The 12534-nt window shown below is 46.1% G+C and overlaps 1 protein-coding gene across 16 annotated transcripts in view; it reads left to right on the top strand.

The window, feature by feature from the left end:
- Window positions 1-12534, top strand: part of ABLIM1 (actin binding LIM protein 1) — a 299642-nt gene that overhangs the window by 170820 nt on the left and 116288 nt on the right. For all 16 annotated transcript variants that reach the window (XM_047826492.1, XM_047826487.1, XM_047826500.1 and 13 more), the window contains exons 3-4: window positions 6869-7052; window positions 11178-11287. In XM_047826492.1, coding sequence (XP_047682448.1) covers window positions 6869-7052; window positions 11178-11287 — 294 coding nt within the window. The remainder of the gene's footprint in view (window positions 1-6868; window positions 7053-11177; window positions 11288-12534) is intronic.

Raw genomic sequence — 12534 nt, 5'->3', positions numbered from 1 at the left:
GAATGTACAGATTCGGGATTTTCTGTATTTCGTTTGTCACAAGGAAAATTGTATCAGCTAATTTATATGCTGTAAGAACTAACTCTTTAGGTTTATATCTCATTTCCAAAGTGGAACTTTAGGAAGTGGTGAAATTATGAATTCGGTTCTCTTTCCGTTCCGGTGTAATCCCCGTGATTGGACCTAGCAAAAAGGGCCGACAAAGTGATACTATCACATTGTCCATATCCGAAAGAATAAGGGCGTTTGCCATCCTGGATAGAGAGGCCATTCGTTCCATCATAAAAATTTCCCAGCCGTAGAGTCAGTACAGCCTCCTTCAGCTGTTACTATAGCTGTAATCACCTCTGTGGCGAGAGCCGTGAGTTTATCTAACCTCCATCTCTTGGTACATATAAAACAAACTTTCCCCCCGTGTTGTCCTCCTTAGCTGGAAAAGAGCTGATTATTCATTGGCTTAAAGTAACTCACTGTACACGTAAAGACCATTATTGCCCTGACCTCTTTTTCTTTAGACTAATTCCAGTTTCATCTGCTTTGTTTTTTTCTTAAGCGTTCTCTCCCCGCCCTTTAATTGTTCCTCTGGCCACCCTGTGAACCCATTCCAGTTCCTTCTCGTGCGCCTGAGATGGTGGAGCGCTTAGCCAGTCACCGTCTTACTGTGTGTCATCGGGTCCTTCCTGGTACTGCTAAATGCAAAGTGGGGCAGGGTCTGGTCCTGTATAGAGCACATGTGCATTGGAAGGTCTCTTGATTGTTGGGTTGCAGTTAATATTAGTTGCTAAGAACGTTCAGAGTCTTAAAACACTTGAGAAGTTGGGGAGGGTGGGGTTGCTGTCTCGGCACCACTGTCATGATGCCAGTTAGGTGCTTTCAGGAGTAGGGATAGTGAACTGGGGCGCCTGGGTGGCTCAGTCGGTTAAGCGTCCGACTTCGGCTCAGGGCATGATCTCGCGGTTCGTGAGTTCGAGCCCCGCGTTGGACTCTGTGCTGACCGCTCAGAGCCTGGAGCCTGCTTCGGATTCTGTGTCTCCCTCCCTCTCTGCCCCTGCTCATGCTCTGTCTCTGTCTCTCCACAATAAATAAACGTTTAAAAAAAAGTATGGTCAAAAATTTTATTAATAAAGAGGTTCCAAAGTCATTTCTTTCCATCTAAAGCTCTTGGCTTATTATTATAAGTTCAGACTCTGAATTCAATACAAGTCCTCAAGTGTCTTGCTTTGGGGACTCATTCGGCTATCTGGATCGACCTGTGACTATCTTCTTTCTCAGATATGATGCAGGGGTGCTTGGGTGGCTCGGTTGGTTGAGTGTCCAACTCTTGATTTCCGCTCAGGTCATGATCCCAGGGTTGTAGGATCAAGCCCCACATCGGGCTCTGCCCTGGATGGAGCCAGGACTGTCTCCCTCTCCCTTTCTCCCTCTGCTCCTCCCCTGCTTGCATTCTCTCTCTGCTTGCTCTCTCTCTCTCTCTCTCTCTCTCTCTCTCAAAAAAAAAAAAAATCCAAGATCATTTAGAAATTAACGTAAAAAAACTATTTAATTATGTTTTTTGAGGCTTGGTATTTGCTTCCACGATGGTGCATTAGCAAATAGTTATTTCTGGTGAGAATCTGCCCCCTCACATTATTGTTTGAGTCTCTGTTCTGCTATTTTGAGCTCTGGGTTACAGCAGATAGTACTTCTGAGCTTCAGGGTATGGTATTTTCAAACACATAGCTCTCCATTTCGGAGCAAAAGCAGACTCAATGCGACCCCACACTGTAATGGAATTTTTGTGGTTTGGGAAGACTCTATGTTGAAGTCTACTTTTATATTTTCAATGAAGAAAGGATTTGAGGAAATGGAAATGAATAGAATAACATCTTGGATGAAAAAGATTCTTTTAACATGTAGTTGGAGTAGAGGATAGAGGCAGAGAACAGGAAGTATTTGGTATTCACACCACTAATCCACCATGAAGAGCTGGGGAGGTCTACACCCCGCGTCCATCCCACCCCCAGCTCTAGTGCATGGCGCCCTAGGAGGAGTCAGGAGCGGTGCTGGCCCACACAGGATAGGACAGGGTTTTGAGGGGTTTTGAGGACAGGGTTTTGAGTGCTACTGGTAAAGCAGCACTTCTGGAGCACGTGGTCTTGATCACCAGAAATGAACGGCCACGGCCATGGCCCAGCAGCCATGCTGGCAAGTTCAGAGGGGCCCCTCACAGCCTGTGATGGGCTGACCGCTGGCAGAGTGCCAGACCAAAACCCCATGCCTGCCCTAAAAAAAAGAGAAGAAAGGACCCCACCCCCACGGCTCCTGGCCCCCAAGTAAAATTCTTGTGTCACCACATTGAAGACACTGGTCCCGTTTGCTTAACAACCCTCCCTCTCTTGCTGGTATGACTTGATTAAAGCCCCCATGTGAGCAGTAGCCCAGCAGAGATGCTCCGTCTGCTGATATAAAAGAAGAAAACATTTGCATTTTACCCCCAAGCCCACCTTTGGGTAGAGTTTTAAGTATTACCTATTCTAAGTTCTTGGCAACGTGAGCTGCTTGGCAGGCAGTTGGAATGTGACTGCAATGAGTCTGTTGTAACATAAAATGTTAACTGCTGTTTTTAGAAAGTTGAAGTAGTCGTTGGTACCACAGCCCCGTTCATGCCTCTAAACTACTGTTCTGTTTTTCCCCTTTTCTGGCACCTCCGTACTTTGTTCCCCTCCTATTCCATGGGATGTTTACAAACCGGGCAGCTCTCGTATTTTTTTTTTTTTTTTTTTTTTTTTTAAGATTTAAGAGCTTAAAACATGCCCGTTACTAATTTCACGGCTTTTATATGAAATTTCTTGGACATACATATTCTTACCCAGTTCATGGGGGTCAGTAGTTTGCAGACAGTGAATTCAAGAGCGGACGATCGACAAGGCTCATGGCCAATGGTGGCCATGCCATGCGATGGCAAAGCAGGCAGGGTTCAGTGGGGCCTCGACTGGGGCGTGTTTTAAGTAATTGATCATTGAGAAAAAAGCAGTTAATCTCTTTCACTGGCGGCTCCTTCTTTTTAATGAAACGAATCTGTGCATTTCCCTGGGCCGATGTTAACTATCAACTAGAACAAAGACAAATCGAGCACCCAACGCTAAAGATCTAAATATATCCTACTGAAGTTTGACCTTCCTAATGGAGACTTTGTGATCATGTCGATGGGAAAGTTTTGCTTTGTGCCATCAGTTAGAAGTATTTGCTAAGCTGTTAGTGTGAAACACACCGAAGGGTTCTTAAAGCTTTGGATATTTTTGGTTAGTATATATGCTGTGGAAGCGAGCCCTGGATATTTTTGGCTAAGGAGAGGAATCCCTTTGTCAAAGTGTTATTTTCTTTCCTTTTTTAACTTAATTTTTTAATTGTTATTTTAGAGAGAGCGTGAGCAGGGGAGAGGAGCAGAGAGAAAGAGAAAGAGAAGCAGGCTCCACGCGTAGCGGAACCTGACTAACGTGGAACCAACTATTTTCCTACTGGTTGTTTCCTGTTGTGTTGTGTTTTGTTTGCTAGTACACTGTATTATAAAATTATTTATAATTGGTGAAGGCCAGAATCTCAGTAGTGACAGCAAGAAGGCAGAGGAGGGAATGGTTCAAAGGAACATTTTGTTGGGAAAACAAATAGGATTTCGGGGGGGTAGTTGAACATTTTGGTATTAAGAGTGGAGAATGAACAGTGCTGGCATGTTATTGAAAGAAGGGCTAGAAGAAGAACAGAAGGTTATAGAGAGATGACGTAGAAGCAAGAGGATGGACTTTGTTTTATTTTATTTTTTTTAATGTTTATTTATTTTTGAGGTAGATAATGAGCAGGCGAGGGGCAGAGAGAGAGGGAGACACAGAATCTGAAACAGGTTCCAGGCTCTGGGCTGTCAGTACAGAGCCCGACACAGGGCTTGAACTCACGAACCGTGGTATCATAACCTGAGCCAAAGTTGGATGCTTAGCTGACTGAGCCACCCAGGCGCCCCATAGAGTATGCTTTTAAAATGCCAGGCTTGAGATAGGCATGCTGTCCATGCCCACTGGGCAGCGAAAAATAAGTGTCTACAGGCTTAGGGAAGACATCAGAGATAGAGACATTGGTCCTTTGCACAAAGTCGTTGTTGAAGCCTATGAGAGTAGATGAGATCTGTTCCCAGGGTGGCCTTCTTCTAGAGGAAGGAAGTAGCATTCATGGCAGTTACCTGCGTCTAAGGGCCTGGCTAAGGGGACTGAGAAGCTGTGTCAGAGGAGGAATAGCGAGTAAAGGCCTTTGATGACCCCTGCCTGTGAGCCTTTCTTCAAATGCTGGTTTCCTTGTGTATAAACCACCAAAACCAATGACACGATTTGATAAGCCAGTTTGGGCCACTGCTTTGAATTTAAGAACTAGGCCATATCAAATCTCAAAGGGGTTCAGAGTTCAATTGTAATTTGGCCAACTCTCAACAGAAGTTACAAAGTCATTTTTTAAGACTACATTAGGATTATATCGACTAGGACCTTTAAAGGAGGGTGCGTGTCAGTTTCACAAGCCCATGTGATGTAGAAAGGCTGCACCAAATACAGTGAATTTCTACATTTACAAGTAGCTCTGAAGCTATCTCACAATCTGGATTGGCATAAAGATCACCCTGTTGCCACCGGATCTTTCTTTTTATAAAGGATCTGTGAATTTTTATTTTATTTTATTAAAAAAAATTTTTTTTACATTTATTTATTTTTTGAGAGACACAGAGACAGAGCACAAATTGGGGAGGGGCAGAGAGAGAAGAGGACACAGAATCAGAAGCAGGCTCCAGGCTCTGAGCTGTCAGCACAGAGCCCAACGCGGGGCTCGAACTCACAGACGGCGAGATCATGCCCTGAGCCGAAGTCGGACGCTTAACCGACTGAGCCACCCAGGTGCCCCTGTGAATTTTTAAACTTACCCAAGGTGATTGGAGGGGAAAATAAAGAGAGTTACCAGTAGTCAAAATCATTATTTTGTCACTTCTCATGGCTTTAAGAAATACCCATGTTTGCAAGAGCAAGAGAGTCCTCAAAACTGCTGATGCCACGGAGGAGTGACATCACGGGGAGCTTGCCAAGTTTGATGCCGGATTCAAGTTAATTCACTGTGTTCCTAGTAATACCTTAGATACCACGGTTGAAGATTCCTGAAGAAGAATCAAAAGGAGTGAAGATGAGGACTCTTACCATAAAATGCTCTGTCATCTTGGGGGAAAAAAAGATATGTACGTAGAGCAATATTGAAGAAACCTCTCTGGGGCGTTCTGTGAACCCCAGGATTGTGTTTGTTGCCACTGAAGGAATTGGCGGTCAGAGTGCAGTCAGTCCATCCCTGAGCTCCTCCCACCCGGAGGACCCGTTCGTTAAGGAAGAAGCAGGTGTGTGAACAGTGGGGGCACTGGCAGGTTAGAGGAGGCAGCAGGTGGTGAACGAGCTGTTTTCCAGGTAATGTGATCAGAGTCATATTTATAGGGGTGGTCATTTTCAGGCATGATGGACTCAGGCCATCATCTTGGGTTACTTGATTATAAATTGCAAAGAAAGAGGTCGTAGCTGTGGAGTGTTGATGTAAACAAAGGCTGATGATTCCACAGCGGAAAGCTTCTTTGTGGCTTCTGTGTCACCTTGAAAATCTCTAATGGCTTGGAGTAGGAAAGATTGCTACCGGAGGGGTGGGAGAGTAGGCACCATATTCTGGCAGAACCTCGCTGTGCTCAGCACTAGGTCGTCCGGAGGCATTGATGAGTCACGGGAACTAATTAGAGGAACACTGCAGGTGTTCCAGCAGGATTCTTAGGAAAGCAAGTTTAGTGGTCGAGCTCCCCTTCTCCCTGCCCACTGGGTGCCTGTTCCAGCTGCTTGCAGGAAGAATCAGGAAGAATCCGGGATTCTTTGCCTAAGGCCCTTAACTGTATGGAGTCACCCAACCCTGGGCATCGAGAGGTTGAGACTGGAGGTTCCCGGCCATGGCTGCTGCTTCCCAGGCCTTTGACAGTGCAAACTCTTTACTCTGCGGGTCAGCCTTGGGCTTTATTTTTGGACAAGTGGCCGTGCCCTCTTCTGGTCTTGTCTCAACACGTAGGCCACGCCCAAGCCCCTGGCACCCGGGGACCTGCTTCTCTGCACCGTGTCCATCGTCCACAGCTGCACAAGAGACACCAAAATCCGGACGCAGTAAAGCATTCCCTTTTGCGTGTACTGAGGTCCTGAACGATGGTTTTATCTTGGACATGTTCCCGTTTCTTCCCCCTTTTGCCTGTTCATTTTTATCTCTCCCTATAATATATAAACAATCGACTTATCCTATTTAACGCACAAAGAGAAAATTAAACGTCCAAATTATTCATAGCTGTGGCAAAGTATTTCCAGAGTGTGAAAAAAATGGACTCAGACATTTCTGCTGCTGCTTTTGGTATGGTGGGAATTTATTACTCAGCCCAGTAATCGTCTTGGCCCAAAGCAAACAGTTGTGTGGGCCAGCAGTGGGTCCCTTTCCTAAATCGCTCTGCCAGAGATACCTTTGTTCCTATTCGAGACAGCGTGAACCAACAGCATCTTTCCATCAGAGACGGATTATCTCTGAATCTTAGACATACCGCACAAGTCGTTGAGACCCAGCCAATGAATTTTACTCGTATGAGATATTCCATCCCTCCCGAAAGGAGGGATACGAAATGGGAAGGAGGCAAGAGAGAACTCAGAGCCCCACAATAAATAGCTCTTTGTACCAGTCCCCTCCCCTCACCCCAGCCCACTGAGATCATGGAGTAAGTTCGCAGCATGCAGTGGAAGGCATTTGCTGCCCGGCAGCGTGGCAGACGATGACCAAATGTGAACTTGTCTTTCCACAGTGTGCGGCTGTGACCTGGCACAAGGGGGCTTCTTCATAAAGAACGGCGAGTATCTCTGCACCCTGGACTACCAGAGGATGTATGGGACACGCTGCCATGGCTGTGGGGAGTTCGTGGAAGGAGAGGTGGTCACTGCCCTGGGCAAGACCTATCATCCCAACTGCTTTGCGTGTACAATCTGCAAGTAAGTGGGGGCTCCCCTAACGGAGAAGTGCTGGGTTCTGCTCTTCAGGCCTGGGATATACGCCTCTTGTCTGGAGTTGTACTGTCTTGACATACTCTTTTTCTGATGTATCCTTAAAGTTTTTAAAAAAATCTTCCTATTATTTTATCAGTCTTAGTCAAAAAAGTAATTTAGTTGGGAAACTTTACCCGTGATGTCCTCTGCTAAATAATAGGACTGATTTTAAGGGGCTTGAAGGCAGCTGGAAAGTGGCTCTAGGTCTTGAAACTTTTTTACATTTATTATTATTATTATTATTATTTTGAGAAACAGAGTGAGACAAAGCGTGAGCGGGGGAGGGGCAGAGAGAGAAGGAGACACAGAATCTGAGGCAGGCTCCAGGCTCTGGGCAAGCGGTCAGCACAGAGCCTGATGCGGGACTTGAACCCACGAACTGTGAGATCATGACCTGAGCCGAAGTCGGACGCTTGACCTACTGAGCCACCCAGGCACCCCTAGGTCTTGAAACTTTTTGAGCAGTGAAAACATTAGGAGGAAATAGCATAACTGCTCGGAAAGATAAAGCTGATTTGGAAGAAGAAGTTCATATGGGTGTGTGTGTTTGAAATAGTCTCCCTTACAGTGGAGCGAGGCAAACTCTGCCCCGTGTCCCAAATGAGACCCAACACCTGTCTCTGTAAATAAAGTTTTATTGGGACACAGCCACCCCCGTTTGTTTCCAGATGGCTGCTGATGGGCTGTGTTTGGCTACAGGGTCAGAGCTGGGCAGTTGTGACAGACTCCATAGGATCTGCAGAGTCTAAAAAATTATTTGCAATCTGAACTTTCAGGCGGAAACGTATACCAACCCCTGTGCTCTAGGCTTCTATCACCTGGCAAGGTTAAATCTTAATTGCCCAAACCAGCTTGGTTACAATGATCAGTCAGAGAGAAGAAGGCAAGTATGTGAAGTGTGAGTGGGGAAATGTGGTTTCATCGTTGTGTTGTGTTGAATGCTACACATAATTGAACTTAAGATGACTTTGATTCCTGTGCGAGGAGAGTCACCAACAAGGGTCGGCTACTTTATGGATCGATCCTAGTCGGGCAGCCCCATTCCTTTTAGTGTGGTGTTGACTGCTGTGTGGTCCGGTTCTATGGCTTTGTTAAAAGCTACAGTTCAGAGGAGGTGAATTTGCTTTGTTTTTCAACATTTCAGGTTTCTAGGCCAGAGAGATGTAAACTCTAAAAAAGGTAAACTTAATTTTATATAATTAACCAACAAGGTAATACTCAGAGACAAATCCTAAGATTCAGATGCAATAGTCATGGTGAAATTATTATTGTAACTTTTTATAGCCATCAGTCCATTTCTCAATTATATTTTTTTAAATCCTAATTTTCAAATTCTGAATTATTGGGCTGAAAATTGTTCTGCATTTAATCCAAAGTAAAGTTTCCTCTTGACCTGTCCCTTTTCAGACTGTAGCCCACAGCCTGGTTAAAAGCCCTTGCCTGGCGTTTGAGTCCCAAGTTCTGGTCCAGCTTCCTGGGCTGATTTGAGACCTATGTGAATTAACTTTCCCAAGGCAATTGCTTCCTCTATAAAATAGGAGGCCGTGATCCGAGTGATCCCCCAAGCCAGGATGAGCGTTGGACTTCTTCTGTGGGGAAGGTCTCTTTACAAATATCTGTTTCTTGGGGCGCCTGGGTGGCGCAGTCGGTTAAGCGTCCGACTTCAGCCAGGTCACGATCTCACAGTCCGTGAGTTCAAGCCCCACGTCAGGTTCTGGGCTGATGGCTCAGAGCCTGGAGCCTACTTCCGATTCTGTGTCTCCCTCTCTCTCTGCCCCTCCCCCGTTCATGCTCTGTCTCTCTCTGTCCCAAAAATAAATAAACGTTGAAAAACAAAGATCTGTTTCTAGCTTCCCCCGCCCCCCCCCCCCCAAACTCTCCTGCTGACTTAGTGCTTTCTGGAGGATTCCTAAGTATGATGTATTTATCCAACTCACCAGGTTGGAAGGCCCTGGCCCAGATACACTCTAAGAGCCCTCCCGATCCTGGCCTTGAGAGATCATTGTTTTAAATTTGGTGATGAAGGAAAAACATCTATTAGTGTCAGTCCCATCTCTGGACGTTTGAGCCAGTGAACAGCTACTCAATGCTGCTACCGCTGACCCGACAACATTCTACCTGAAGTGGAGAGGCCTCCTTTATGGGTTACAAACTTTAACCCACGTAGCAATTCTGTGAAGTCAGCCAGGAATTAGTGTCCCTGATTATGAGTGCCGCTGAGTGTCGGAGCTTAACGGACGTTCCCAAGGTAACACTGCAAGATTTGAACTCAGGTTTCCTGACTCCAAATCCAGTTCTCTTTGTGTTTACACAGAAGGAAGTGAACCCATGTGGGCAGAGGACCCAGTGGGCAGAAGGGGGCGGTATGCGGATCATTTATAAAATTACAAAGCCCCAAATTTAAAAGACCCGGCCTCATGTTGAGACCTGGACTCGGATGTATCCCCTCGTGGATCCAGGTGGGATTCAAGTCTGAAAATACAAGCTTGGCTCAGAGGCTAGAGAGGCGGCTTAGGGGGCACAGTTTGAGGGGGTGCTCACGCTCAGGGCCGTGCATTGCGAGGCCTGTACCTCCTTAAAGCCTGTGCCCCAGGCGCCTCACTGGCCTCACCCTAGTCCTGGCCCTCATCAGAGGCAAAGAACCTGTGCTTGCTTTGATCTGGCTCCCCAACTCCCGGTGCCTCGCCCACAGAGCCGACTGGGGGCCTGTTCAGGTTTCATTAATGACGCAATAGGCCCACTGGCATCCACCAGAGTGCAGTTTTGATTGTTAAAGATAGAGAAGTCCTGAGTTGGATGGCACCTGTACCTGCGGGTGGCCCAGTCTCCCGAGCTGGTCAATCCAGGGAAGTCACTTAACCTCTCTGGGCCTTATCTGAACAATGGAAAGTAACACAGCACCATGAGACGGGAGGAGACTGCCTCAGCTCAGCACTTGTAAAATGAGGTGGGGGGTGGGGAGCGTAAGAACTTACAGCTCTCCACCACGCACCTCTGTGGCGTGGTTTTGAGTCCAGATTTACTGCCTGTGTGTGCATGACGGTTCATTACCAAGTGTGAGGCAGCCGAAGGGCCACTTTAAGGAGCGATCGCAGCTGTGAAAGTAATATTCCTGTCAAGGAGCTGGAGTTTGTTCTTAAGTAATTGCTCCTGACTCACACGTGGGGGGACGTTTTGCTTGGGAGTTTTGCATTCCCTAGCTGACAGAATCACACATTTGAAAACTCCTGTTAATGAAGAGTATCGGCAAATTGCCAATTACAAGTAAGCAGGTGTGGAAACTGTCATATACCTATTTGTTAATGACTTTTGTTTTTGAAAAGCTAGCTGCCGGCTGAACTGGCAGGAGAACAGACTGGTAACATACATGGAGAGGCAACATGTTTGGAAAATGTCTGTTACTGATAAATGTCTAAAGCAAAAGGAAATTCTCTCTCTGGAAAGAAGCTAACAGATTTTTTTTTTTTTTTTTAATTTTTAGAAGCTAACGGTTTTTAAACAAGTATTTACAGCACTGTTGTGTTTCTCCACGAGGCACTGGGTCTCCAGCACTCCAGCTCTGGAGGGAAACATCCAGTTCACCCACTCAGATGTCTAGGACAAAGTCTAGTTGGGCACCGTGGCCCCGTAGCTCTAGGGAACTGAAGGAGTTAATGTTTGACCTGTAACCAGTTCTCCTGGGGAGGGGCCTTAAGCTTGAATAGGAATTTATGGCATTTAAAATATTTCTTCTTGAAGGATTTTCCATTTGGAAAATGGAAAATTTTTGTGTGTTTACCTGGCTAGGTGACTTGCTGGAACATCCCTCCACTAATGAGCAGAGGTAAATTATTCCATTTTACTGTCTGGTTGCCGGTAGAAGCAATACGTTCCCGCTTCTTCTCAAAACGAGGCGCGTTTATTTGTTTGGACTATATCCAGCTGGCTGGCTCGGTTAGGACCGCATTTCAGACATTTTGGCTGGTGCTCCTCAAAGAAATGGATTGGCACCGGAGGGCAGCAAGCCGAAGGAGCAGGGAAAGAAATTAAATTGCTGGAATAACCTTGAGGGCAATGTCTTTCTGTCTCCAGGCGCCCGTTTCCACCCGGAGACCGAGTCACGTTCAATGGGAGAGACTGCCTCTGTCAACTGTGTGCGCAGCCAATGTCGTCCAGCCCTAAAGAAGCCTCCTGCCCCAGCAGTAAGTGCCCTGGCCACCTGTTGACCTGAGCTCCTCGTAGGTCAAAGGTAGCTTAGGCAAGTGCCTTCCTTTTTCTGAAGCTGCTATAGCTGGAGACAAGCACAGTCGTGTCTAAAGCATTGGCAATCGTAAAACGTGAAGCCTTTGCTAAAACCCATGAGTGAGAAGCATCTCCCTTATTTCAAAGACATAAATAGAACTGGATGTCAAATTGTGCATTTTGAGGGTAAATAAAGGAAAAAGAATGATAAAACTTTACGTGAGAAATGCCCATTCCCTTAGTCTCAGAGGTTGAGATGTGCGGACATCTGGTGGCAAAGCGATCGATAGCTCTGTGTGTTAAAGAAGCTGTCCCCAGCGGTGATTTATCCTTAGCCTTAATTCTTTATATTTGTTATCTTTAAATATGTATTCACTTAGAGGGTTTCTGACACTCATTGAACAGATAGGGTTTTTTAAAATATTTCTTCACCTTTGTTCATTTTTGAGAGACAGAGTGTGAGTGGTAGAGGGGCAGAGAGAGAGAGAGAGAGGCAGAGAGAGAGAGAGAGAGAGACAGAATCCGAAGCAGGCTCCAGGCTCTGAGCTGTCAGCACAGAGCCAGACACGGGGCTCGAACTCATGAACTGTGAGATCATGACCTGAGCCGGACGCTTAACCAACTGAGCCACCCAGGCGTCCCTGAACAGATAGTTTGTTGAGCACCTACAGTGTGTAGTGTTGTTCCCACTGGAGATACAGGCTGTGAACAAAGACTCAGCATCCTTGGGAAGCTTACTTGCCAGCAGGAAAGAGCAGACCATAAATGCATACACAAAAATACTTAATATGTGAAGAAAAAGAAAGTAGGAAGAAAAAGCAGGGTAAAGGGGCTGCATTCATAGGGGGTAGTTGGGGGAGACCTCTCTTAAAAACCTAAGGAGCATCTGAAGAAAGTGTGGGAACGAGATACATATGTGTCATGGGATTTATCATTCTTCGTGATGAGGTCTTGTCTGACCTGTGGGAATCTGGAGAAAACTAACTTGCCCCCAATCCTTCCCCCAACTAACTTCCCTGATAGGCCGGTCACACTATTTCTTCTGATAAATAACATTGGGTAAGTCAGTTAACTTACTTACAATCAATGAACCTCTACCTCTGTCTCCTCCCTGGGACATTAGGAAGTAGACCAGACGTTTGCCTTAGTTTCTGGGGATTTTGCCAGTCTTTGGGAGGTTGGAATAAATTATTCCACTAAGTCCCCC

This window comes from Prionailurus viverrinus, chromosome D2 (genome assembly GCF_022837055.1).
Source record: "Prionailurus viverrinus isolate Anna chromosome D2, UM_Priviv_1.0, whole genome shotgun sequence".
In the NCBI taxonomy this organism is placed as follows: domain Eukaryota; kingdom Metazoa; phylum Chordata; class Mammalia; order Carnivora; family Felidae; genus Prionailurus; species Prionailurus viverrinus.
Note: the sequence above shows the minus strand (reverse complement) of the source record. Positions and strands in the feature narration are given on the sequence as shown.